The 27215-nt window shown below is 42.0% G+C and overlaps 2 protein-coding genes across 3 annotated transcripts; one reads left to right on the top strand and one right to left on the bottom strand.

Annotated features, from left to right (window-relative positions):
- On the top strand, nucleotides 1-14237 carry MFSD14A (major facilitator superfamily domain containing 14A). Its single transcript, XM_053950283.1, has 12 exons — nucleotides 1-229; nucleotides 5534-5629; nucleotides 6638-6700; nucleotides 7258-7385; nucleotides 8451-8565; nucleotides 9645-9863; nucleotides 10156-10269; nucleotides 10731-10802; nucleotides 11277-11389; nucleotides 11545-11642; nucleotides 12181-12344; nucleotides 12910-14237. The coding sequence occupies exons 1-12, from the start codon at nucleotides 143-145 to the stop codon at nucleotides 13114-13116; spliced, it is 1476 nt and encodes a 491-aa protein (XP_053806258.1). The 5' UTR covers nucleotides 1-142; the 3' UTR covers nucleotides 13117-14237.
- On the bottom strand, nucleotides 14216-27197 carry SASS6 (SAS-6 centriolar assembly protein). 2 transcript variants are annotated; one of them, XM_053950282.1, is made up of 18 exons: nucleotides 27119-27197; nucleotides 26103-26163; nucleotides 24419-24498; nucleotides 23132-23236; nucleotides 22660-22831; nucleotides 21687-21764; nucleotides 20587-20706; nucleotides 20307-20498; nucleotides 19908-20102; nucleotides 19473-19562; nucleotides 19202-19381; nucleotides 18510-18591; nucleotides 18023-18132; nucleotides 17061-17183; nucleotides 16621-16709; nucleotides 16078-16169; nucleotides 15893-15995; nucleotides 14216-14697 (listed from the first exon to the last, which is right to left on the bottom strand). In XM_053950282.1, the coding sequence occupies exons 1-17, from the start codon at nucleotides 27184-27186 to the stop codon at nucleotides 15907-15909; spliced, it is 1926 nt and encodes a 641-aa protein (XP_053806257.1). In that variant the 5' UTR covers nucleotides 27187-27197; the 3' UTR covers nucleotides 14216-14697; nucleotides 15893-15906. The 2 variants fall into 2 exon arrangements, with proteins under 2 accessions (XP_053806257.1, XP_053806256.1); XM_053950281.1 differs by having other exon boundaries at nucleotides 14216-15995.
- Nucleotides 27198-27215: the final 18 nt, after the last annotated feature.

Raw genomic sequence — 27215 nt, forward strand, 5'->3', positions numbered from 1 at the left:
GCAGCGCCGGCTGCGCGCGCGGTGGGGCTGCGCAAGATGGCGGCGGGCGCGTGAGGGGTGGCGGCGGCCGGGACGGAGGGAGCCGAGGCCTGAAGGGAGCCGGGAGGGGCCGCTGGTGCCGCCCCCGGGGTGCGATGGTAAAATGACCCAGGCGGGGAAGAAGAAGAAGCGCGCCGTGAACCGCAGCATCATGCTGGCCAAGAAGATCATCATTAAGGACGGCGGGACGGTGAGGCCGGGGGCGCGGGGCGGCCCGGGGGACGGCTGGCGGCGGCGGGGGGCCCCGGGCTCCGTGGTGGTACGGGGGCCGGCCCCGGACGGGTAGGGCCCGGTCCGGCGGGGGTCGGTGGGCCCGCGGGCCTCGGGCGGCCGCGCCTGTGCGGATCGCGGTGCCCTCACGGCCGCCGCAGCCCCGATAGCCGCGCTCGGCAGCCCGGGCCGATGTCCGCGGAGCGCCTGCCCGAGAACACCTGTGAGCGTGTCAGGCTGCTTTGCTCCGCCCGTAAGCGCAGTCTGTTGCTCGTGTGGGCCGGGTTTTGGGTCGCGAGAGCGAGTGCGGCCTCAGGCGCCCGGCCTGGGGCACGGCGGGTCGTTACGGCCGCCCGAGGTGAGCGGAGCGTCTGCGAGCCCACCCTCGCCGAGCGTGGCTCCCGTGAGCGGCGGCTACGGGGGCAGCGCAAGGCCAGGGCCGCGGAGCGCGGCGCGGGTGCGGGGCTGCCGGCGGGGCAGGGACCGCTGTCCCCGCGGTGCCCGTGGTCAGCCTGAACGGGCCCGAGACGGGGACAGGCGCCAGCGCCTGAGCAGTTCCGCAAAGGGCTCCTGGGAGAAAGGTTTTGCAGTTCTTCCCACTGTTTTGCTTCCTCGTAAATGCATAAATTCGAAGAAGAAAGGAAGTTGTCAACCGTTTTGGCTGCTGGAGCTTGGAGTTGGTTTGGGTGTGGTTTTTGGTTGGTTATTTTTTCTGTTGATGAGTGCCATTATTTCCAATGTATCATTGCCCCTGGATTTTTTCCACTATATAACTTCGATGTGCCCTGTTCTAAATAGAGTGCCTTTATTTCAAATAAAGAGACATCTTGACAGACTAAATTGCTGATGGCCCTTCAGTTTGTCTTTTTGGAACAAAAATGGAGAAGAGACAGGTGTGAGAGTCACTATACTTGTTCATCGAAGTGGCCAACTGGGTGGATTACTGAAGTGTTAGGAAGCAAAATGAAATCTGGTATTGGTTGTTGGTGTTTTCCAGGATGTGTTCCTGCTGTTTGTAAAGATAGAAATGTATGAGATTACCTTGTACAAATGTTTAATGCAAGTATTTTAGATTGAGTAGTACAAGCAGAGTAAATGTTGTTACTCAGGGAACATGGTGCTTCATAATTTCTCTCAGGAGTATCATTGATTAAGATACAGTGTGTTTCCAAGCGTCCCTAACCTCTCAAGTTTAACTTCCTTTCGCCGAGAGAGGAGAAAGTATGTTACAATTAACTGCATTCCGTGATACTTTTAGTACATCATTCGGTGCCTGCCACCAGTTTCAAAAGCTGAGTGCCAGCTCCCGTGAGTTCTGTATTAATTTAATTTTTGGAAAACACGTAAAAATGAGCCATAAACATTAGATGAAGGTATGTAGATTGTTGTTAGGCAGCAAAGGCTTCCACTTGTGATACTTTCTGCCTTCAAATAAATGTTTGGGAAATTATTTGTTTTAATACATATTTTTAAGTTATGAAGTTTGATATGAGTATTCTTTATAACAACAGCAGAAACTTCATACATAGATTTTTTTTTTTTTTTTATATTTGCTGGAATGTTAAGTTGGCCTTCAGTGCTCAGTGTCCTCAGCTGCTTCATTCATTACCCAGCGTGCTGTGTGACATTGTGGGAAACAGGTATCTGAAAATGGCCCCGTGTCTTCAGTGTTTCCCACTGGCAAACCAGTAATTAATTAAACGTCTTTGTGCAAACTTTCCAGCCTGATTGGTTTATTTTGGAACTGTTTGACATCAGAAAAAATTGTGTGAGTTAGGATCAATGTACAGATGGTTAATGAAGCAGTGGCACAGGCAGAAGGAGTTTCTGATTGAAAACAAAAAAAAAAAAAAACCAAACAAGCAAAAAGGAAAACCCATCCATTGTTTCTGCAAAGCCTCTCTTCCCACTGCAGTCTGGGTCTCTTTGGCAAAGCAGTGGGTGGCGCAGGAGCTTGGGTTGGTGCTTGGTGGTATTTTTGTGTTTTTCTATTTGTAGCTTTAGTATCACAGAAAGAATGTGTAATGGTGTGTTGTACTCAAGTGTGTGTTGTCAGATTTCACCAAAGGAGAGGCAGTAACACCAGTGATGTGGTTTCACAGAATCACAAATGGTTTGGGGTTGGAAGAGACCTTAAACATCATCTATTTCCAACCCCCTGCCATCGCAAGGATACCTTCCACAGACCAGGTTGCTCAAAATCTCATCTAGCCTGCCACTGGACACTTGGAGAGGTGGGGCAGCCACAACTTTTGTTTCAGCACTTTTTCCCCAACAATTTAAATTTTTCCTTCCTTTATGTATTCATCTTATGTACGATGATGCATTTTTGAAGCAGTCATAAAATTACCTAGAGATTAGGACTTCATCTGGTACTTTTTTCCTTTCCAGCAGAGGAGCAGCAGCTGTGGTCTTACACGCGATATCTTTGTTGCTTTGATGGTTATTCTGTTGCTGTCAGATGTGTGTTCTTAGGCTTTCCTGGCATGTAGGCTTTTTATCACTGGCATGACTGGCAGTACAAAATGTTCGATTAAAGGCATTTTCTCTATAACCAGAGGAAAAGGCATTCTTGGAGCTCTGTTTGTGCAGCACAAATACACTCTGCTCTGGCTGCTGGTAACAGAGGAGGGTTGCTGTTACTCTGATTGGAACATCTCAGTTGCAGCTTGTTCACACAAGGGCTCTGTGTCTTTTCTTTCCAGTTCTGGGGCCTTCTGCTTCAGTTGCACTTAGGCCATTGCATTACACTGTGTTAGCCCGTTAGGAAAGCACAGGGGGCAGTTTGTAGGGTGGGGCAGGGCTTGACACCCAGCACCTGCACTGCACCTGTGGGCTCCGAGAGTGTGTCAGGCTGGGACTGAAACCTTGTGGGCTAAATGCTTGTAATGTGCCTTAATACGCTGCGGTGTAACTGCTTATCCTTCCCTTGCTCTCTCACCTCACCTCAGAAGCATCCTTGCTACTTGATAGTAGCCACCACCTTTAAAAATGACTACAGAGGTGATGATCTAAATGTGACTAAATGACTTCTTTTTTCATAGATAAGAACAAATAACCGTACCTGTGATAAGTGAGCACTAGCAACAAGAAAGCAGGGAAGTTGCATCGTAGGGATCTAAATGTCACTTCTGCTTCTGTCAGTGTGTTGGAAAGCTCTGTTGGTGTTCCTTACAGCTGGGTGACATGGCAGAGGGCAGTAGTGACCCATCTGAGGCCTCTGAAGTCAGCAGCAGTTCCCCTGTGCAGAACAGCCACTGCTTTCATTCTGCTGTTTCACTTTGTGCAGGCGGTCTCGGTGCTGTCCAGAGCTGGATGAAGGCAGCACAGGCACAGATGGCCTTGGAGTCACTCGTGTTTGCTGTCAATGGAGGTGCTCTTGACTGCCATGCTGGGAGGGGTGGGATGGTTTGTGACACCTCCCTCACTGTCTGTCAGGCCTCGGGGGGTCACGAGCCAGCAATGTGACAGGAATCTGGGGCTATCAGAGTGAACCTGATTTCATGAGACTGAGTCAAACAGCTAACATTGATACTTGCAGTTTGTGCAGAACTGGATAAATTTTTAACCCAAAGCTAAAATAAGGATTGTGGGTGGAAAGGGAAAGGAATTGTGGGAAGAGAGGATAATTATAGCCACTCTCTATACCTACAAAGACTGTTAATTTACATCCTTGGGAGAGTAGGCAGAAAAAATAGCAGAAATATCAGTATGGTATGTCTGTATTTACTGAAGAGGGCTTGGGAAAGAAAAATAGCACAGTGCTGAGGTACTTTTGTATTTCACCTTTTACAGACTTTTATGGTTACTTTTGAAAATTATGGTCTTATTTAGCAATAGGAGTGAGTAGGCAGTCAGGTTTTCTGTATTTATTTCCTACATTTGTTCAGTAAGACTTTTCTCTATGTTGGAAATATTGGAATCTGGAAAGAAAAGCTAGGTATGACTTGCATAAATCCGCTAATAAAAGAAAGACTCTAGTATTACCTAACTGCAACTTAAAAGTGTGTAGTATTTGAGGCTAGAAGGCACCTCCAACATCACAAATCCAACTACTCCAGTCTCTTACCCCAGGCAGGGTCAGCTGGAGCAGCTTGCTCAGGGCTGTGTCTAGTGGGGTTTGGAGGTTGGCAACTCCACACTTCACTGAGCAGCCTTTTTCAAGAAGGGTTGCTTTCTTGAGGTTCAAGTATAATTTCTTGTATTTCAGTATGTGCCTGCAGTCCTGTCACTGACACCTCTGAGAAGAGACCGGCTCTTGTGTTTACTCCTCCATCAGCTACTTACACACATTGATAAATCCCAGTGAGTCTTCTTGGGAAGCAGCTGAGGTCCTTAGCCTGTGTGCGTGCTCAGTGTAAATGCCAGGTCTGGTCACATCAGGGCCACTCTGTTAGTAACTCACCTTTGCACAAAACCAGCAAAGTAGATGTTAATGCAACGCTTCTAAGTTGAAAGAACACATAGGAAATTTCTGAGGAGTTATTCATGCTGCTTTCATGTGAGAATAATCAGTGAACCCTGTCCTTAATTTGCAAATGTTGAACTGTGGCATGTTGTTTGACAGCATTTAGAGAGTCTACGAGATGAGCAGGTTTTCCTACCCATTCTCTTTTTGTTCTCTTCAAAAGCTACTTCTGATTCTACCAAATCACTGAGAATTTCAAGTTCCTTTTGTCAAATCTTTTATCTGCATCTCTTCCTGCATTTGAAGCACACTGTAACTGATAGGCCTGCACTCAGTATTTGGGAAGTGATCAGTGCTGTTCCTGAGATTTGCTTCTGGTGTCCGCTATTTTAGTTTCTTTCCTGGTTTAGAGCTATGTTTTGAATGGAGCAGTGGTGCCTTTTAGTAACAGAAGAGCTGTTTGATAGGCTGGGCAGTGAGACTTGGGGATAGCTGAGTGTGAGCACTGCATGGAAACTTGGTTCCATGTGGCTTTGTGTACATTTAATCACTTTTCTCAAGGAAAATAAACTAGTTGTCTGAAGAAGAGTCTTTTCCCTGTAGCATCCTTGTTTCCCAGATTGGCAGTGTAAATGGTTTATTTTTTGAGATGGCAGCGAAGGATTCTGCAGAGTAAGAGTAGGACCCTTCAGGACATTAGCATCAAAGGGTTAAAAAAAAAAGAGTTTAATTCCATACCAGTTAGTTGGGTAACTATTCCCAAGTTTTGAGTTCTGTTTCATTATTAATTGTTCTGTTTATAGTGTTCAGATGCATTTCTCATGACTCTGACAGATGATCAGATGTTTTAATCACCTGTCTTTTCTCCTATTTCAGCCTCAAGGAATAGGTTCACCCAGTGTCTACCACGCTGTTATTGTGATCTTCTTGGAGTTTTTTGCCTGGGGACTCCTGACAGCTCCCACATTAGGGGTAGGTGATCCTCGGGAGCTTTTTCTCGCTGTATGGGAGGTGGGACAATTACTGCAAAGGCCCTGAGCATCTTCTAAATTACATTAAATGAAAATTACATATCACTGAGCTGCTCTCTTGTGCAAGTGAAAAGTTCTATATTTTTAGATGGTATCAGAAATTTCATTTATTTCATTATAGCAGTGTAATGGTGTAGCACAACTGTTTACATGCAGGTCTGCTAACACTCAAGCTTACATGTAAATAGTTTCTGATTGGAACCAGTAAGGTGGTAAGGAAATTATCTTTTCTTTCAAGACATTGGCATATTACAAATGTAAGGACAAAAATATACTTGAAATGTAGTAGCCAGTTCCACCAGTCTGCTACACCAGTCAAAGCATCCCCATGATTAGTGAAACAGTCATACCAATGTGTTTGTACCAAGGTACTTTTTCATATAGTTGGTTGCTTTTAATTTGGATTTAATTTGTGAGTGATACATGATGACAAACTAAAAGGAGTGAAGGTTTAAAAATCTCCAACTCCAACTTTAAAAGCAGTCTTGGTGCTTCTCTAAAAGCTGATGTTACCCATCAACAGTGTCTTGGGTATGAACTGCACGTCGTCTGAATGGAATCCCTCTCACCTAAACACAAATCAAACTGAGACAGCTGCATTTCTGGATTCTGCTCACCAAACTTGAGAGCCCCTTCAGGATGGTGACATCTCTCCTCTATCTCTCCCCAGTCCCCAGCAGTAGCATTTGGAGAATCTGGTCAGAGATAATTTTCTAGGTTCTTTGTGGTTTATTTATATTTCAGGCACTGAAATCTCAACATGCCTTCCATGCAAATTAATTATTAGTCACATTATTTGTGGTTTGCCCTTTTTTCTTCTATTTTTTCCTCTGTATTCTATGAAAATAAAAAAAAAAAAACCCTGCTGTGCATCATAAAGTTGGATGTATCATGAGCAATATTTGTAGTTCATATTGTGTAAATGACTGTATTCATATTTCCTCTCCAGGTTTTGCATGAAACCTTCCCAAAACATACATTTCTAATGAATGGTCTAATTCAAGGAGTAAAGGTAAGTTGACAGAAGTTAATCACAAGTGCAATTTAAAGTGAATGGTGGGAGAAATGTAGAAATAACTGCCAACTGAGAGAAACAGTTGAGAGGTTTTTCAATATGGCTTTCACATTATGAATAAAATGGGAATAAATTACTGCTGAAAGTGCAGATGTGCATCTTTTTACTTTTAGTAAGATCTGTATCTACTGTTTGGGTTCATCAAATAAAAAAGTAGTTCCTTAATCCCAAACGATGCATACGGTGCTGAAAGTGGATAATTTTTCACTTGGAGTTTGTTGCTGCAGTAGACTATAAAACACAGTTCATGAAACTGCTTGTATGACTGGATCCATCTGCATTTTGAATTTTGTGTAGCTCTGAGACGACAGATCTCAAGTTTGATGTAGTCAGACGTGGGATAGAAGATCAGTGATGCTTGGCCACATTGCCTTTGGTGCATTGCACTGTAGCCGTTGGCTTGAATGAAACCAGAGCCCGGGCTGCTCTCAGACCGTGCTGTGGTCAGCACGAGTCTGACCCCTTCGTTCTAACTGCACGTTTTGTTCCATTAGGGCTTATTGTCGTTCCTCAGTGCCCCACTCATAGGTGCCCTGTCTGACGTGTGGGGACGGAAGTCCTTCTTGCTGCTAACAGTATTTTTCACCTGTGCACCAATACCACTAATGAAGATCAGCCCATGGTTAGTAAGTTGTTTCATGCCAGATTGGCTGTGGTTTGCTATCTAATGCTTATGTGTGTAGCACTGTTGATAAAACGCTCTTTGTGCTTCATGGAAGTTTGAGGGTTTTGTATTATTTCTATGCAAAGCTGGGGGTGCAGTCAACCTGATGCAGCTGCCATGAGGCCAAAGGCCTTGGTCAGAATTTCAGTAGCTGCTGATTTTGATCTGTGTGCTGTAAGCCCTATGTTCAGCACATCTGCCAAAGCTGGAGAACACTGTTCAGTGAGCTGTATTGGTCTGGATTGTGGCCACACTTCTCACTCAGCTACCAGCCAGCGACACTGAAATCAAAACCTTACCTAATGTGGGTGCATGAGGTAACCATTTGTAAGGTACAATGTTGCAGCACTTTTACACTTTTGTTTCTCAATTTCTAAAATCGACCAGCTTTCCTGCTGGGTGCACCTTAGTGACCTATTAACTGGCTGGAACATTGCCCGCCTAGGGCAGGAGTCAGAGACCTGGGCTCACTCCTGACCCATGCTGCTCCTGAGGGTGGAGCAGTGGCACAGCCTGCACTGACACAGGCCAGTGCCAGCTGCTCAGGCAGCTCCATCAGTCTTTCCTGTTTCCTCCCTGGTCACACAGGCTGCTCATCTCTCTTCAGAAGGAGCTTGTTTTCTAAGAGTACATTAAGGTTTCAAATGCCAAGTGCTAGTGTCTATAGCATACAGATATGGCTAATGTGGAGGCCTTTCAATGACCAAGTTCTCAAAATACTGAGGTTCCTAATTTGCTTTGGGTCATAGACCAGTTAAGTTTATTAGCTGAGTACCTCATTTCTCAGTAGTACTTAATCACAGCAGCTTTTTGTAGGTGTTACAAAATCATGCTGCTTGTACTTGGTGTACATATGTGTTAAAGAGTTCTATCAAGCCACAGTCACATTGGCTTTATCCAAGATTATCTCAATAAATTGTCAAGATAAGTTGGACAAGGTGATTTACTGTTTAACTGCACTTGGATTGAATAGATTTTTTGTTTCTATTTAGCTGTTCTAATCTTTTTTTATCATGTTCTTAGGTGGTACTTCGCTGTAATCTCTGTGTCTGGAGTTTTTGCAGTGACATTTTCTGTAGTTTTTGCATATGTAGCAGACATAACCCAAGAACATGAGAGGAGCATGGCCTATGGTTTGGTATGTATTGTTTGGGCTCTCTTCCTGTGGTATTCAGTACTAAGCCCTTCAGTTTGTAAGGCTTTTCAAAGCTGTGGTTTTATTTCCTCTGTGGCAAGTTGATTTTAATTTGGAGTCAGTTTTTTTCTGTTTAATTGTTCCTGTCATCCAGTCTTGTATCTCTTGAATATTCTGCTCCTAAATGAAACAAAGTATGACCATGTTAAAAGCTGTTGTGCCTGTCTTAACGGCTGTTGACAGTCTTAATGATGTAATTTGAGGAGCTTTAGTTATTCCTGCATTGTTGCCCACACTGGTACTACTCTGTCATCGTTTCAGAAATCTCACCTTTTGTTCTGGAACTGCCATTGTGTGATACTTGACTGCCCCTGCCTGTGTCTCCAGTCACTCTTCTCAGCTGCTGTTCAGAACGGACATAGCTGAGTTACCTGTCTGTTTGAAGTTCTTACAACTCACCTCTGTTTCTCTGTTATCTCCTGCCGGGTCCCAGGAGCCTTGACAGCCTCGTGTTATTAGGGATTAGCAGAATTATTTGTTGTGCTTAAGTTACAGAATCCATTACCATTTAGCAGGAAGAGCTGAAAGCAATGGATATAGACCTAAATAGTTTCTTTGTGCCTGTACACATCAGCGATTGAGATATGTTGAGAAAGTTCTTTCAGTTTAAGTTAGTATCTTTCACAAGGCCAGCTGATTAACTGACAACTACTGAGTTGGATTAACCAGTATATTACATTTAATATGCCCTCTATGACATTGCCTATTTCACTAATATGAAGGTTAAATACAGGTCATTGCTTCCCACAGCTATCAGCAGAATCTACAGTTAATTATTCATAATTATGTCAGTACATGCAAGAGTGCTGTGAGCCTCACATTGCTGTCCAGTTATCAGAAAATCTTTCTTAAAAAATTGTGATTGTCTAAAATACACAGCTGCTACCACATAGGCATAGGATAAAGGTTGCTGTTAATCACTGTGTGATTATAATGTTTAGGTTTCTGAAAAAGAGGAAATGTGGGTAATAACACTGCTGACTTGTCTCACTGAAAATCTTACCAGCTGTTATTTATTTCAGGTTTCAGCAACTTTTGCAGCAAGTTTAGTCACCAGCCCTGCTATCGGTGCCTACCTTGGCCGAGCGTACGGCGACAGCCTGGTGGTGGTGCTGGCTACAGCAATAGCCTTGTTGGACATTTGTTTTATCCTTGTTGCTGTACCCGAATCGCTGCCAGAGAAGATGAGGCCAGCGTCCTGGGGAGCACCCATTTCATGGGAACAGGCCGACCCCTTTGCAGTAAGCTACTTAAATAGGGAATATTTTGTTCTTTGTAGATACTGAGCTTTGGACACAGGGAAGAGACTGAATTTACAATAGTTCAGGCTTGCAAAACAAAGCCTTTAATTTCTTCAAGTTTGACCTTGCTTCATTGGTGATCCTTTTGCTGACAATCTTGCTAAACTTACAGGGAGTTCTTTGGTGGTGCCACATAACAACTTCCTTAATTGTCAGGCTTCTCAGAGCCCAGCTAGGGATGCTTTTTGGAAATGAAGGTGGAATGTTTTGTAATTCTTTTTTCTTGCCGTAGTCCCTGAAGAAAGTCGGCCAGGACTCCATTGTGCTGCTAATCTGCATAACAGTCTTTCTTTCCTACCTCCCAGAGGCAGGCCAATATTCCAGCTTCTTCCTATACCTCAGACAGGTAACGTAACATTTTGGTGTGAATTTGAACAAAAGTAAATTTACAGGATTTAAGAAAGTTTTCAGTATTATTGAACTACTATGGAAAATACAGATAACTCATGTAATTTAGAAGCTCCCAGCAACTGATGTAAGTTCCCTTGTTGTTCTGTTTATCTCTTTAGACAAAAAGAGAAGAAAGTGATGAATGAGTTATAAAACATTTTCTTGTGTTTTGTAATTATTTGCATTATTCTTGAACTGTGAGGTTCAATATCTTAAACTGGTATTATTTTTTAGGGAACAATTTAATTGTTTTTTATTTATGCCCCTTTTTTTTTCATTTATTTGTTTGATGTAATGCAAGAAAGATGAGGAAGTGAATAATACTGGTCTTCTGCATTGTGTGTTCCCTCACGGGGGTTTGTAACATCATGACAGATGGTTTATGGTTAATAATCAAATTGCCTTTTTTTAATATAGATAATGGGATTTTCATCTGAAAGTGTTGCAGCATTTATAGCAGTTCTTGGGATTCTTTCCATTATTGCACAGGTGAGTTATTGCTCTGTGTGTCATTGATTTGGCAAGCTGAAAAGAAGGAAGCACTGTGGAGAATGGAGAACTCTGTGGTCCCATAAATGCAACTCAGCTTTTCTGTGTCTGTTTTTTTTCTAGATCTCTAGAAATTGGTTAAGACTCTAACTTAGATGAAAACACTTGACAATAAGTGTTTGGTTCATTAAGGGAAAACTAAATCCTTTGTGCATCAAAAAAGAGATGATGGTTTAGTCCTATAACTTGCTAAATGACTGCTGGGTTTTTTTTGGGTTTTTTTTTTTTTTTTGGTAGAGGCAAATACTGCTTTTGAAGAACACTACTTTAAAATAATATCTCTGCATGTATTTGAATTTGAGAATAAAATGTTTTCAGGCATTGCTTTTTTTAATTCATTAACTCATCGGCTTACTTGTGTTTAACCTTTAGAATGTTATTTTTCTGACATTTTACTTTTGCCCTCTCTGTTAGACAATAGTGTTGAGTTTACTGATGCGGTCCATTGGAAATAAGAACACCATCCTGCTGGGCCTGGGGTTCCAAATCCTACAGCTGGCCTGGTACGGCTTTGGGTCAGAGCCATGGTATGCACATTTCACTTTGCTTTGACTGATGCAGGGTTGGTCTGCATTTAATCCCTTCTGGAAGGGTGGGAGTGCAGGATAGCCAATCCAGCGTCCCTGCGCTCCCAGGGCAGAGCTGCAGCCCCAGAGCAGTCACTGCAGGGTGTGTTTTGCAGGATGATGTGGGCAGCCGGCGCTGTGGCCGCCATGTCCAGCATCACTTTCCCAGCTGTCAGCGCCCTGGTCTCACGAACTGCTGATGCCGACCAGCAGGGTAGGTTTGCTCCTGGTTCTTGGAATTCTAGTTGAGGAGTACTGTGCAGACAGACATACTGGGGTCTAGGCTTAGTGCTCATCAGCGAGGCTGAGTCTTGGCAGGACAGCCCAGATACCTGAGCTTAGGGCACCACATTAAATCCAGGTTGCTTGGGAGTTGCACTGTGTGTGTACCATTACTTCTGCTGCAGAGGGAAAACTCAGCAAGGTCTTACAGTTGCAGAACATTCAGCAAACTCAATGCACTGTTCCTTACTGTTGCACACAGTGCTCTCTCTCCTGTGTGAGACAGTGTGCACAGCCTGGCCTCTGAACTAGCTTAGCATGGCAGGCACTGCCCTCTGCTAGAGGCTGATGGAAAAACCACTCGAATATATGATAATGACAGGCTCTTTGTGCCCCTTGTTTACTGCTACCCATAGTGCAACACCCTTTAGGACTTTCCTGCCTGCATTAGTTTCAAGTCAATTAAGGCATTAGAAATAGTTAATTATATAGCTATCAATAGAGAAGAACATGTGATTTACTTTTCCCAGGTGTTGTTCAAGGGATGATTACAGGAATTCGAGGACTGTGTAACGGTTTGGGACCAGCGCTTTATGGTTTTATTTTCTATATATTTCACGTTGAACTGAATGAACTGCCCATGCCCGAATCATCGTCAGGAGGTAGTGTGGTTGCGCAATACCATTTACAACAGGTACGTTTCTTTTGTACTTACTGCTTCCAAAAGAAGTTAGGAAGGGCTCCTGTGCTCATCAGTTGTCCAGTTTGATGCAGTGGTACTTTCTGTTGTGCTGATGGTAAATGGAGGGTGTAGAAAGAGGTTTCTAAGTCCCTCTACGGGAGGGCTGTTCAACTGATCTGTTTAATTGCATGCACTAGTTCAGCTTAATTTTCAAATAGCTACAGCTGACAGTCATAGACAACTGTGACCTTTGTGAGGAGAATACCTTGAGGGAAGGATGGACGGATAGCAATGGTGAATGTTTTATTTTGTTTTGTTGTCCTTTACTGAGCTTTTTTTTATTAAGTTTTTGGGGAAACTCAGTAGGAAGAACTTGTACTAGAAAAGGAAGTTGGCAAGGATTAATAAGAATCATGTGCTCCCTTGTCCTAAGATTAATGTTCTTTCACATTCCTTCTCAAAGCCTGCACTGTATTCACTAGTGTGTCAGGCAACAGCTCTTGAAAGTGGGTAATTAGCAATTGTAGGCTGTTACGGTGTGTTGAAAGGCTCGTTAACGCTTTGTTGTTGTTTTCAGAACTCCATAATTCCTGGACCCCCATTCTTATTTGGAGCATGCTCTGTGCTGTTGGCACTACTTGTTGCCTTGTTTATTCCTGAACACACAAACCTAAATGTAAGATCCAGCAACTGGAAGAAACACTGTGGCAGCCACGGCCATCCCCACAGCCCACAAGCTCCTGGTGAAGCTAAAGAACCATTACTGCAAGATACAAATGTATGACAAAAATCCAGGAAGACTGTTTGGACTCTTCTTTCATCAGCAGTCTGGGATACACATTCCAACTCCATCAAAATGTAATTTCTTAAGGTAATCTTAAGAAGCATCTTTCTGCATGAAATCTGTAGGAATTGAAACAGGAACTTTGTCCAAAGATGTTGCCATTGAACTAAAAACTTACTTGCTTTTATAAACAATCTGTTACATACTTGTCTCTTGCCATGAAATACTGTTACTGCTAAACCTTACATTCTTAGTTCAGAGACAAACAATAGAGTCAAGGCATGAGCATGTGTCCTTCTGTTTCCTTACGGTGGTGAGCTTTAATTCTAGTCATGCTACGTCTCAATGAGACAGACTGGCATCCATGTGGACCCATTCGTTTTAATGTTGTAAAATCTTGGGTCAGCTGATTCAAAGCCTTAATGTAAATGTACTTAAGTAGGGAGGTGAATTGGTATCATTTCTTTTAAAAGTCACATGGCAGGTTTTTTTTAAGTTTGTACTAATATAAAAATCACACGAGCACGCTTGCTGAACAGTAAAAGTTATTTTTATGTAAGTGCATTTACTCTTTCTATTTTTGAAGAAACAGTCGTATCAAACATTTGTTGAAATACGAAGTGGGTGTTTTGGGCCTACAAATTTTAATACTGGCTCTAAACCTCTGCTTTCCTCTGTACCGTTTATTAAACCACTCTATTTCTGATGTTTGCGTAATCATAAAGGACCTCAAAACTTGAATACACAGACTGAACTCTATAAGCTGATAGCCTTGAATCTGTCATGTGCTATATAGTGGCCTTTGAGGACTGTCACAAGAACCCTTTTGCATTACAGAGCTAAAGTTTTAGTCCTAAATTTTCAGGACCCTTAGTACAGAAGAGAGCTTTATACAATTACTGATGTGAATTTCTCTAAAAGTGTATATTTTTGTGTCCAGTTGTATTATTTAAGTGTTTCTTTGTATAAATTTGTGTATAAAGTATTGTATAGGTTTAAAATGTTTTCATCTTGTGGTTATTGCTTAATGCTTTTTTACCTTTGAACATTCACCATGGTTGACCAAGAACAGGAAAAAAAAATGTAAATATACTGTTAATAAAGTTGACTATTTTAATGAATTTTTAAATAACTGTGAATGTCTCTTCAAACCTTAAGTGAAGTTCAGTAGTTGCATGTGTGTTATACTTCAGCAGGTGGAAAAAGTCATCTGGAGTAGTGATCCAGCATGGAGCTTTGTGTATTAGCTAAAGCAGCCCTGAGCACAGTGGAAGGGTCCCTGCTGTCCAGCAGCACAGGCTGCCTGCAGCTGCTCCTTGTTTCCTGGGGACCCAGTGGAACAGGACAAGCACAGATCCAGGCTCCAAGGAACGAGTCAGTTGCGCACAGCCAGCCTGGCCAGGGCTGCCCAGGCCCACAGCACATGTGGCTTCCTTTGGATTTAAGTGGCCTGGGAGATGCTGCCACACTCCTGTGCCAGCAGCTCCTCTGCACTTCGAGATGAAGGCACTGGCACCTAAGGACAGCAGGAGAGAGGAGCTCTGCGGGGCTGGGCTGGGGAACAACGAGCAACATGGAAAACTGCAGAAAAAGGTAAATAAAATAGAGCTGGTCTGGTGCTTACCTCAGCTGGGAATTCAGTACAGTGGAGATGTTGGTTAGTACTACTCCTGAAGCAGTAACTAATCAGAGCTTTTGATAAAAAATATTTAATATTTCTACAAAAACGTATACATGACAAAACCAAACACTATACATTAACAGGGTGCTAATTTATAAACAAATGTACACATCTCACACAGCAAAACAACCACTGAAATGTACAATCCTCTGGGTGCACTTGAGTAACTAAGGTAAAAGGACTGAAATATCTTTACCAAAAGTAAGGAATAGTCATTGTAAGGGTACTTTGCCTGGCATAAGTCCATGCATGCTCATTCTGCAGGGGACACCAAGTCCCAAGGGGTTATTACATGATCCTAGCAGTTGAACCCAGACAGTAGAACAAGCTACGTAGATGTAAGAGTATCTAAAATTTCTGTATAGTCTTACAAGTTGTAAAGTATGATTTATAAAAATAAAGTAACTTTAAGATGTTGATACTTGTCAACAGTTAACTAGTCAGCTACTTCACCTTTTAATGTTTTTTGCATGGTGGCCTGTGGAATGTAATACTGAGAGATTCACAGAAAAGTTAGGGGAACCGAGACTGAGAATTTTAATTTTCTACCTTCAGTGAAACAATTTAGCATTTTTAGTATGAGATTATTTGTAAGTCTATATGCAGTTCAAATAAGCTGGTTCCAAAATTAAGCAAGTTTTTAAAGCTAAACTGTAAGGGAGAGTTAGTGAGCTTGACCATTACTAAAATGGACAGCACAGCACAGTTCTTGTGTGCTTTCCCTTCACCTCATCTGTTCTCTGAAAAGGAGTCAAGAAATAGAAATTCAGGTAATTCTCTCACTCAGGGAATGTACACTTCACCAGTTACAAAAAAGAGCACTTTGGTGAGTTTTTAGGAGGATTTACAGGTCAACAATATACTAAGAAAATTCTGCGCAGCCCTGGTGATGTCAGTGTTGTTCCCACTAGGGCTCCTTAAGGCTTTATCTTCTCCTTAGGCTCAAGCACCTTGACACATCATCCAAGTCAGTCAAGGTCCCTTCCTCAAAGAAAACTGGCTCATAAAAGTATGTCAGTTCACATTGATACTTCACTAACACACTATTGCAGGACATTTAAAATTCCCCTCCAATGGTTAAAAGAGGACTCTTACTGTAAGAACCCTGTCTATGATCCAGGAAAATAGGCCGAGGTTGGTGTTCCAGCAGCCTTTGGCGGTGGCTGTGCTTTGGCTGGTAAGTACGGTCTCAGGTACTCTGCAAACAGCACAGGACACTGCATTGAGCCATGGCTGTCACTGCCCTTCAAGTACATTTCAAACACCTGTTTCCTACTTACCTGAGTTAAGTGTGTTTTGACTAAGCCCTCGTAAAGGAATGCTGTCATCTTTTTTCTTTAAATACTTTGATTCCAGCCCCAGCTGATCACCACTAGAAACAGAAAGGCAAATTAAAATTTAAAGCAAATGCAGTTTGTCATCAGTGCATTACAATGAGGGCAGCTACAGACTTGCTCAGGAAGACCTTCACTAGAAGTGGCACTACTGTGTTTCATGACCTTTAGCATGTAAAGTTAAACCATCACTGAGCAGGTTAAGAACAGCCTAGAACTAATTTTTTCAGTGACCCAGCACTGATGGCTTAGATCTGTCAGCAGGAGCAACACTGAACTGTTGTTCCTTGGGGCCCACTCCTGCAAGCACAGCTCTTCCTTTGGTTTCAACAAACCAACACAAAATTGATTATCATGGTAATGAAGAAAGCCTGGTTCTGTGATCTGCCTAATACTAGAACCTTTAGTCAGTTCTAAACACACCAAGATGACAAAGGGCTTTATAAAATGAAAAAACAAAAATACTAAATTGCAGTAGCTGACACTCACTTCTCCTTGTTTGCTGTGTGACCTGCTGCAGGCACTGTGCGAGCATCCGAACATCGACTGGGTTTCAAAAGCTGTGAGTTCAACTGAACCTGCAGAGATAAAGAGCTGCAGGTTAAGAGTTACTCCAGATCTGAGATTCCCCTCTCCCGAGGGCATTCACAGAGCCAATTTCCCAGAGATTCCTCTTTCTACATCTCACTGGCCCTGCTGTGCAGCAAAGCCTGTGAGAAACAGCCTAAAGACAAGCATTAGCTATGAGTAACAGTCATAATGCTCAAGGCAGAGAGCCTAAGAGTAAATACAGGAAATATTTATGCACTTTAAGAAATAGTCAAAATGTTGTGCTTTGATATTTTATACAACTTAAATAAAATCTTATACAAAAATAATTTTTTATACAATTTTATACATTCTTAAGCAAACAAAAAAAAAGTGCCTGCCTTTGATACTGGACATTGGGAATTTCCATTTTTGCTGTGTATTGGTTCCAGAAAGTTCTGGAAGGCATAGAGAGGAGAAATGGGATGACTGATTCCTGAGCTATGAAAGGCTGGTCGGTCAGGCTGTAAAAGAAATAGAAACTCATCCATAAATGAGAAACATAACTTTATAAGTAACTCTAGAGATTAAAAATTCCAAAATGAAGAACTAACTGCCATTACAAAGCCAACACTTATGTGAGTCTTCCTGATGGGAAGAAAATATCATTTTTCCAAGATTCACATGCTTAAGGAAAACATAACTTTAAAAAAGTCAATTAGGTGAGCACTCTCAGGTCATAATAAGCCACACCCCCTGTCATTGATTAAAGCACTTAATATATCCAGCTACAAATCCAGAGACCTCTTTGTATGAGCAGTCCTTCCACTGTGAACAAGCAGCCAATCAATGCCTGCTGTCACTGTGACAGCAGAGATCTGTACAGCACAGGCTGAGAAGCAGCAAGTTACAGTATTCAACAATGAATAATGACTGCAGGCAGCGCTCCTTAGCCCCTGACTTTCCTGTTTCTAAAAATCACTAGTTAGAGTATTGAAATAGTACACTTTGGGTTTTAACATTTACAAAGGGAATTATTAACTTAACCTCTCAACATAAAAAAGCCTTCTTTTTTTGTCTTCACTCTGCACTTCATCTTTTCAAAAATTAATTCTGTTATTGCTTTGTGTATTTTATGTAAACAAGAGCTTAGAAGAGTCTCACCTACAAGGCCCAGGGCAAGAAGAAGCACCAAACAGGGTTTTATATTGTTGAAAAACAAACAAACAAACAAAGCCAAACCACACCCACCCAAAACTGTAAGGCCAGAAGAAGATGAAAGCACTTTTTTTTTCCTCTTTGAAGGCCCTGCATTTTAGCAGTTGATGCCCACCTCAGCCTGTTATTTACAGCTCTACCTTACCATGCTGAGAGGTGAAACAGCAGCCTTCCCACCAGCATGTGCACTGGCAGGACTGTCCAGCTTCTTTGCCATCTGAACTTCACTGAGCTGTCTGTTCAGCCATGTGATAACTGCAAAGAGGAAAAAAAAGCTCAAGCCATTTGCTCCCTCTTACAAGCTGCTTGAAATGGCCAGTAGCCCTTCCTCACAAAAAGTGACAGCTCACTGGGTTTTTCCTCCCTAGTACCATGCAAAGCCATTTGATGAACCTTCCTCCCCCTCCAGGCCTCTGAGCACCCCACAGCCCCATGCACCAGCCCCAAGGGAAGGCTTCCCTATGTGCAGCTCTTGGCTGTTGCATGGCCACACAGCCAGAGGCTTGTTTTCCACTCATGACAATAATGGCAGCTCTTCAGAAAAACCCCAAAAATTGCTTCTATCAATTTCAGCAGTAGTGAGATCACTGGGTCATTTTTACAGAGGGAGAAATCAAGCTGTATAAACTTACCATTTTCATTGGTTTTCAGTAACTGCTTACTTTCTTCGAGTTTTTGTATTGTGCTTTCTAGCTGCTCTTGTAGCTTGCCAACCTGTAATTCCCATAATAATTGCAACACTATCAGGAGTGTTATACTACTAACTACAAACAACAACAAAAAAAGCATTTATGAAGTTATTCTAAAATTAAAGAAGTTTGAACTCAGTTCGTCACAAAAGCAACATAGTAATTCTTTTAAAGGAAGCCCTACTTTCAGCTAGGATTTTGACAAAGTGACAGCCAGTATCCTTTCTGACCTTTATTTTTCTATGATTAAATAGTGCAAGGACTCTAAACAGGAGAATGTCCTGTTTAATGGGATGGAAGAAAAAGGTTCACTCTGTTCCTGCTCTTATTCCCTTCACCAACTTACACATGAATGTGCCTTCTAAAAGGTGCTGATTCATCCATTACATTGCTTTGTTCTCTTAAAACAATTTTGGTTGCTTTCTCTATAAATGGATGGCTTTTACAAATGAGGTTAACATTTAAAAATCTGAAAGTTTATGACACATTTAAATAAATATGTTAAATAAGCAAAACAGTATATTCTATTGCATGGAAAGATTTAAGACCTTACTTCTGTAATTAAGTTAAGCCCACAAAACTCAGCAAAGTCCATACAATAGCATTTCCAGCACACAAGGTTAACCCATCAATACCTCCTGCTCTTTCATTCGAAGGGATTGTCCCATCTCCTGCGATTCCCTCTGCTCTTTTTGAAGTTTCTCTTCTTTTTCTGCCAACAGTTTTTCTTGCTGAATTGTTACTGTATTTTTCAATTTTAATTTACTCATTAGTGTTTTCAAATCTCCTTGTAACTTCTTGATAATTTCATTAGCCTATTAAAAAAACCCAAGGCATATATTACAAAAATAAACACCTAAGAAGAAGGGAGATGTTGGACAAGGGAAACACCATGTTCAAACAAACCTTAAGGAGCTCAGCTGACAGTGACTTAATTGTTGTCTCCAGTTTCTCAACATGCCTCTGTTTTTCCTCCATACTCTCTTCCAGTATCACCTTGAAAAGAATGTTACAAAATATAATAAGGCTGGGATACACATTGTTTATGATTTCAAGTAGAATGTTCATAATTCTTAGAGCACTATCCTTACAAAGGAACCAGCCACTGCTTTTCAGTCAAATTTTATAGGATCTGGATTAATCCTTTTTTTCCCTACCAAAAATACCATGAACTATTACTCCAGTACCACAGGATTAAATCTGAACCCAATATACTTTTGATGCCATAATTTGGAATCTTGACTACATTTGAAAGTTGACTGGCTGTATTCATAAAAACTGGTCAGCAGCTACTCTATGGAAACCACAATTAGGAAAGTTTAAAAAAAATAGTGAAAAAACCTTTTGCTCCTGTGTTGCATCTAAGACTTCTTTTGTTCTGGTGACAAGCTGATCTTTATCTTTGATCTCCTGTTCCAAGACAGCAACTCGTGTCTGCAGCTGATTAATGAGCTTCTCTTTTTCATGACACTCAGCATCCAGAGTTGTGTTCTCCCGGCGCAGGGACAGCACCTCCTGCTTTGCTCTTTGACATTCCTAAATGTTGGGAAGGAATTGATTTTTATTCTTCAAGAAAACCGTAACAGTAATTTAAACAGACATATTTAAATAGTAAGCATAATATGGAATAAAGAGGAAATAAATGAACTTAATATGCTGTATTTCCTATGACGTGCCCAGGCAGGCACAGTTAATGCTCTAGCAGTAGTAAGCTTAATTTTGGGTATTGGGAAGCCGTACATCTTCTAATCCAGAAAGCTTTGCTTTCAGTTCTCTGACTGTGGAGTCTCCTTTGTATCTCCTCTCTGTTAGGTCTTTATTGATGACCTCGAGTTCCGAGAGCCTGTTCTGCAATTGCTGAATACTTTTCTGATGCAAATTTTCCAATTCCTTTTTCTGTTGTTCATGCTGTTGTTGGTACTGAGTTTGTGCCTGTGAGAAACAAAGAAATGAAGCAGTTATTTGATGACTCTGACTATTCCCATACAAGAATCCTGTTCATTCTTTCCAACCATTGTACCTGGAGAGCTCTTTCCTTCTCACTGGTCAGCTCCTGCGAGTGTTTGTTGCTCAGAGCTGTAGTGTAGGATGTCCATTCATTTTTCAGTTTGTCAAGTTCCCGGCTCTTCTCTGACAAGCTCTGTTTAAGTTTGACAAAGCACATAGAGTTTAAAAATGTAAGCATTTCAGCCAATACCGAGTGACTCTTCACTGTTACTTACTAAAAGGACATGGAATTATTTTTAAAAGTCTAAATTTCAGCACTAGATGCTGAAATATGTTAATTTTGTAAGCAAGAAAAGTAAGGCACTGAGAAGCTGAACAGCACTGTTCTAATGCTGTGGATAAAAGAATCTTAATTTCCAATTGCATTTTTTCTCCAACCACTATTTAAGAGTGAAAAAACAGTCTGCTGATGCTCTCTACCCTTGTAACACAGAGCACTCTGTTAGGGGGAAAAAAAGAAATAAAGTTCTTCAGCAGCATCTTTTCCTTTTTTTTTGATTTGTAATTCTGCATTCCAATTCAGCAAACACATTCCAGTAACTCAAACTGAAGTTGCAGACATGAGGCAAACAAATATTCTATTCCAAAAATAATTCTTAACAGTTTTAATGGAATTATTCTGTTTCATTATGGTCAAAAAAGTCACCTTGATAATTGCAGAATCTGACCCAAATCATTCTCTTGAAATACAGAATTACTACTGCTGACTGCAAAATCCAAAATGGAGTAATTAAAGTCCAAGACTTCCAATTTATTTACCATAGTTTCACAATTTTTCCAAATAAAACAATTTCCAACAATTCATGGAATATATGAAGTATATTTATCATTTATCCTCACATGACCATATATTTAGTATTCAATTTGTGTGTGCATACACAGACCTCTGCACAAAATAAAGTAAAATTCTGCTTGAGTACTGCAAGATTTCAATTTAATTCTTCAGCTGCAGGCTTTACTCACTCTCTTGAAAAGCTACAGTACACTATTCTCTTCACTCAGTCTCAAGTCAGTTATCTTGGCTAGGTAGTGACTCATCAACCAGCCTACAAAAAGGGACATTTTCCATAAATCAAAAAAGTGCAACACACAAAAGTTAAAATTTTCTGTTACCTGTTGAGTGTAGCTCAGTTGCCTGGTAAGATCCTCTTCAGTTTTTTTAAGCTTTTCTTCCAACATCATTTTATCCTCCTATGTACAAATTGACATCAAGTCAAATCCTTAGCTCCCAAAATACAAGTAGCATTTAGCTCCCATTTAATCAGCACAGCCTGCCTAAGCACCCATATACTCACTGTATTTGTGAAAAGATCACCTTATTAAATAAGTGTCATACTGAGTAAGATATAATTAGTAAATTCAAAAGAAAAGGTATTAGCCCACAATGTAAAAACCCCAAATTAAATTCTTACTAAATTTCTGCAAGGAAATAGTACCTTATTTACATGATATATTTACAAAGGAGTTACCTAAACAAGAGATCAACTGAAATACTGTAAATCCATGTTATTAAAATTGCTTATTAGTTGCCTAGAAACATGACAGCACAATAGGAGAGACAAATGTCAAGCAATGAAACTGAAACAGACAACAGTCAAACTATGAGACCATTAATTTCTCACAAAATGAAACCTAGCATGCTACCAAACTGCATCAACATTCCAATTTTAATTGGCTTTTTACAGCTGTTAGTCCTTTGAAGCCCAACAAGGCTCACAATTACCAGGAGCCTGTGCTTGCCTACAGCCAAGTGCAGAACAGAGACTGAAGGTTCCAGTAAGTCCTGCAGCTGCTCTGGCCACCAGCACAGGCTGTGAGCAGGGGAGTGCAGCAGCAGAGCACTCAGCAGCTGCACACCACGTGCACTGCGTGTAAAACATCTCCAATGGCACTGCCTGCCTGAATATACAGAACACATTTTCATTGCCAGGGTGATGGGAACAATTCAGACTTTACAACATGCACCCAAGTAGCTGCATGCAATTACCTATTTGGTACATACTTCTGAATTTCCCAGAATGAAAAAAATGCTTAAGTACATACAGCATTGAGGCTTAGTTGCAGTTACAATAAACTTCCATTTTACCTTAAGGCATTTCAAACAGTTGGCCAAAAACTTCTTTATTTCTGCATCAGTTCCTGGCAGGAATTTTAGAGACAGATGAGTAAGGTGTTTGAAAGGGTTGGTCTCCACTATATTTAAAGAGACAGGTGTGTGATCTAGAGCAGGTGCTGAGGAAACTAACTGCAGCAAAAACCTAGGGAAAAACCAAGATAATCAAATGTTTAGCATTTTTTTTTCCTGAAACTACCTGTAGATCCTAATCTATTTCTCAATAAAATATATTTTTATATGTGCAATAAAAGGCTGTCCAGTTTTTGCTCAAGTAAGAATTCTCCTCCGAAGATTCAGGTTTTGCCACATCCACCAACATATTCAGGTCGGGGCAGGTCAGATTATCCTTTTCTGCTGACTCTTCTCAGTCTGAGTGACTGACAAGCATTTTAAGAACTCAGCAGGTACACACAGAGTAACGTGGCACACACTTGTGACCTACCTTGGGATATCTTTGTTCTGCTCCTGAATGCATTGCTGAAGCAGATCTATAAATTTTTGCGGGAAGGCAGAGAAGTCTACCAAGAGACCTTGCTGGGATTTCAAACTATATGAACAGACAGGAAAAAAAACATTAACGATATAGAGAACTGTAATTTATTTCCTATGAAATATTTTGTTTACACTAGTAGAAAGAACCAATTCTGATTATTTTCAACCAGAAGTATGTCCTCATATCACAAAATCACAGAAGTGGTCAGGCTGGAAGGGACCACAGTGGGTCAGCTGGTCCAACCTCCCTGCTTGAGCAGGGTCATCCTAGAGCACATCTTGGATAATAACCCCCAGAGGATACTTCTGATCACAACAGTTCTTGCAAATGGGCTCCACTAATTAAAAACCAGAAGTTGCTGTGGAACAAATGTATTCTTTGAGTAGGCATCACCCTGACAGCACAGTGTGGAGCAGTGATGGGACAGGCACAGGGAACACGCACAGGACAAGGAGGGGAGCCCCTGCCCTGACCTCGATCCCCCACTCGCCCATCTCTGCCCCCTTCTCCACAGCCACAGCAAACTCGGACAGAAATATCCCGCAGTGCACGCACAAAGCTGTGCCTCCATGCAACAAAACACTCCTGCAAGCACTACTTTGCTTTTGCCTTTTGATCCACACACTGATCACACCTCCCTCTGTAAAAACACCACCAAAGCCACCGCTCCCCTGCCCCCCACCAAAACCCCAAACAAAAAAAAAAACCACACAAAGAAACCACACCAAAACAAAGCAAAATAAAATAAATAAATACCCAAAGAAAGCAGAAAACCAAACTGTTCATATTTTCATGCCTGCAATCCAAATTTGATGATTTGCTCAAATTCTGAGCAAGTAAATGACACCCAACAGTACAATTATGCAAGAAACCCCTAAGATACAGCTCAGGTCTGTAAAACCATGTCCATGCAAACAAGACTTTCTTCTTGTAATTATTTCCTGAACTAGCCCACACACACAATAGTCTGTAAGAAGCAGTTAGGATAAACAGAAGATACCTGCAGCGTTCCTCTGTGTAACCTGAGCTGGTCACCCTCCATGAAACATGGCTGTTTCACCAGGTTGGTGACTGGTCAGAGAACAACATTGACAAAACACTGCCAAAACCCCACAAGTGAAAACTGCCAAAACCTCAACTCTAATAACATAGACCACTAGAAGCTGCAAATATTCCCTTTTTCTTTTTTTGCCATTTAGAAATGTTTCACAGAGAAAATACTGTAATTTCACTTACCTTTGAAAATCTTCCTCTGATATGACAAGATTATAAAGGAAAAAAGGATCAGTATCATCAGTCAATTGAACAGCTAAGTCCTGAAAAGATGTACATTTAAATAAGATTAAAATACTATAAATATTTTAAACCAGCATTGCAAACAGTATTGAATGCTTTCATTGTTTAGTCAAAAATACAACATAATTGTGGAACTGATTCAGAACATGCAAAACATTACCATTTAACACAACTTCAAATATTACACCAGGAAAACAAGGAAAACTCTTTCACGAAAACAAACCAAGTTAAAACCTTAAACTTTGAGCAGCAAAGGTTTTGAAATTCAGTGTGTAGCCATCATTTTTCAGAGAAAAAGCTATTAGCTCTGTTTTTCCCCTCATGAAATAAGTGTAGCACTAGCAGTCCACTGTCATGGTTTAGTAATACATCACTCCCATAACTGGAAGTCTTTCAGAGCACACTGCTCCTGAAGTTTATGAAACCACCAGCTGCTTTTCTACACTTGAATACAGAGCTGTGCAGACTGGATACAGCTGAATCCCATCTGGCAAACAGCAGGATTATGCTGCTTAGCTTTGAAACAGACACTCATTTGTTCACTGGAGGTGTACACAGTGTTTTGGAAAACCTGCCCTCTCCATAAGCATTAAGCCTTCAATTCCAGGGATGGGGTTCTGCAGTACACTGGGCTCAGGCAGCTGCTCCTGGAACAAGGCTCACCCCTGTGGCAAGGATATCCCCTAGCAAAGGTACAAAAGTAAAGTAGAAATGTGTCAGCTGTTCCAACATAATGAAGTGTGACACTGCACTGTACACAAACATAACTGAAACTTTTTTCAGTAATTCAGGTGCCAGTAACAACAACAAAACTCTCAACTGGAAATGCACAAACTCAGGGATTTACACACACAGACAGTTAAAATGAATGCTAGCCCAAGCTGGGGTGGATTGATGGGTGGGGTAAAATGCCTGCTTGGTGTGATGTCCCATTAGCTGATGAAGCATTGGAAGATCTGCTCACTCCCTGATGGACTCAACTGCATTTCCAGTTTGCAGGCTCCTCCTGACACAGGTCAGCACACACTTCTAACTGAGCTGCTTCTGCTCAGAGGGAAACACCATTTTCACTGCCACCAGCAGCAGAATCTGACCAAAACCTGCTGTGGTCCTATACAAACAAATCTTTACCCAACAACACCATAACCAACCCATGACCTATCTTAACATCATGCTGGGAGGATGAACACTTTGGTGACAAATCAGACATACAACAGAAGAGATGTTGTATGACCAATAATGAGACCAGTAATGGTCTCATTGTCATTTTCCTTGAGAAAGATTTTTTTTTTACTCCCAATTTAGAACCTTGAACTAAAGGTACTCCTAAGCTCCAACTCATGTTCCCCTGAGCATCTCCAAATACATTTAATATGCAAGCTTGCTAAGACCCATCAACAGCCAAACTAAAATAGAGGGCTAAAAAAGGCTGGGGGGATGGGGGGAAAGGGTGGAAAACCACAATACCAAACCAACTAAGTTACTCCAAAAATTGTATAAAAAATAAAGGTCAAACAGCAAACACTAAAATCCCACTTTGCTTTTCCTTTTTCTACTTATACTTGCATAAAATGAAATTCAGATAATACCTAATGAATGACAGAAATATGATTAATTTACAAACCTTTTTATGAACAGGATTAGAAGTTGACAGTAGTTCAATATTCACTCGAACATTTAATCTCCTGTGTACAAAAACATGAAGCTAAGTAATAAATCAAGAAAACATTCTCCAAGTAACATGTGTTCACAGCTTCATTAAAGGAATCAATGACATCTCAAAAATAAAAATTTAGGCAGAAACATTAAGAAAGTTCCCACCAATGACTACACTTAAAATTAAGAGTTTCAGTCACTGCAGCTCCTCAGGCAGAGCTGTTTTTTTTTTTTACTGCTTGCTTGTTATCCACCAGACTTTAAATAGCGAGGCAGAAGTTTTGAAATTTTGTCCAGAAACTAGAGCTTTTGTAGAAGCCTGTTGAAATTTATTAACGACTGCTCAAACTCCTGATAATCATTTATACAGTGCTACCTTGCCTTCAATGATTTCTTATCGAGTACTAAGTCACTTATATTACAACGCACACCACAGACATCAGCCTTTCCGTGCCTTCTCACACTGTCTAACTCAGACAGGATCCGTAGTGCCGAAATTCATCCTATTTTGAAGAGACGCTTCACACAGGGAATGTCTGGGCTTTCCCAGACACCACCGCCGTGCGCACCCTCGCGCAGGTGGCTCAAACCCGCGGGTCCCTGGCCTGAGGCCGCGGTGCGGAGGGAGCGGCGGGAGGGCAACGCTGAGGCCCGGGAGACGCCAAACACCGCGCGGGCCCGGCAGCCGCCCGGCCCTCCGGTCGCCTCCGCCCCCGGTGCGAGTTCGCCCCGCTGCCGGCACCCCGCCGGCTTCACTCCCTCGGCGAGGCACCCACGGCAACCGCCCGGCCCTCGCCGGCTGCCCCAGGCCTCGCCAGACCCGGTCCCTCCCTCACCCCGAGGGTGCCGAGGCCAGCAACGCCAAAGCGCAGCGCCGCAGAGCGCTGCCCAGCGGCGCTGAGAGCAGGCAGGAGGAAAGCGCCTGTGGCTCGCCGCCCCTCTGAGGAGCGCAGAGAGGCTCCCGCGCAGCCGGCCCGCACTCACCGCTCCTCGCAGCCGCAGCCCCGCACTCGCACCGACACCGCCCGGTCGAAGATCCGCTCCGCCGCCATCTTGCTCCGGCCCGCGGGGAGGGGCCGCA

The sequence above is a fragment of the Vidua chalybeata genome, chromosome 9 (genome assembly GCF_026979565.1).
Source record: "Vidua chalybeata isolate OUT-0048 chromosome 9, bVidCha1 merged haplotype, whole genome shotgun sequence".
NCBI classification, from domain to species: domain Eukaryota; kingdom Metazoa; phylum Chordata; class Aves; order Passeriformes; family Viduidae; genus Vidua; species Vidua chalybeata.

What these genes read in the sequence shown, in the direction of transcription:
- SASS6 (XM_053950282.1), bottom strand. Translation starts at nt 27,186, where the DNA reads ATGGCGGCGGAGCGGATCTTCGACCGGGCGGTGTCGGTGCGAGTGCGG. An exon ending in AACTGAGCTACACTCAACAG is followed by an intron (nt 20,707 to 21,686) that starts GTAACAGAAAAT and finishes AAACTTAAACAG; the next exon opens with AGCTTGTCAGAGAAGAGCCG. An exon ending in AGAAGGAAAGAGCTCTCCAG is followed by an intron (nt 20,499 to 20,586) that starts GTACAATGGTTG and finishes TGTTTCTCACAG; the next exon opens with GCACAAACTCAGTACCAACA.
- MFSD14A (XM_053950283.1), top strand. Translation starts at nt 143, where the DNA reads ATGACCCAGGCGGGGAAGAAGAAGAAGCGCGCCGTGAACCGCAGCATC. An exon ending in TCTTCCTATACCTCAGACAG is followed by an intron (nt 10,270 to 10,730) that starts GTAACGTAACAT and finishes TTTTTAATATAG; the next exon opens with ATAATGGGATTTTCATCTGA. An exon ending in TTCTTTCCATTATTGCACAG is followed by an intron (nt 10,803 to 11,276) that starts GTGAGTTATTGC and finishes CCTCTCTGTTAG; the next exon opens with ACAATAGTGTTGAGTTTACT.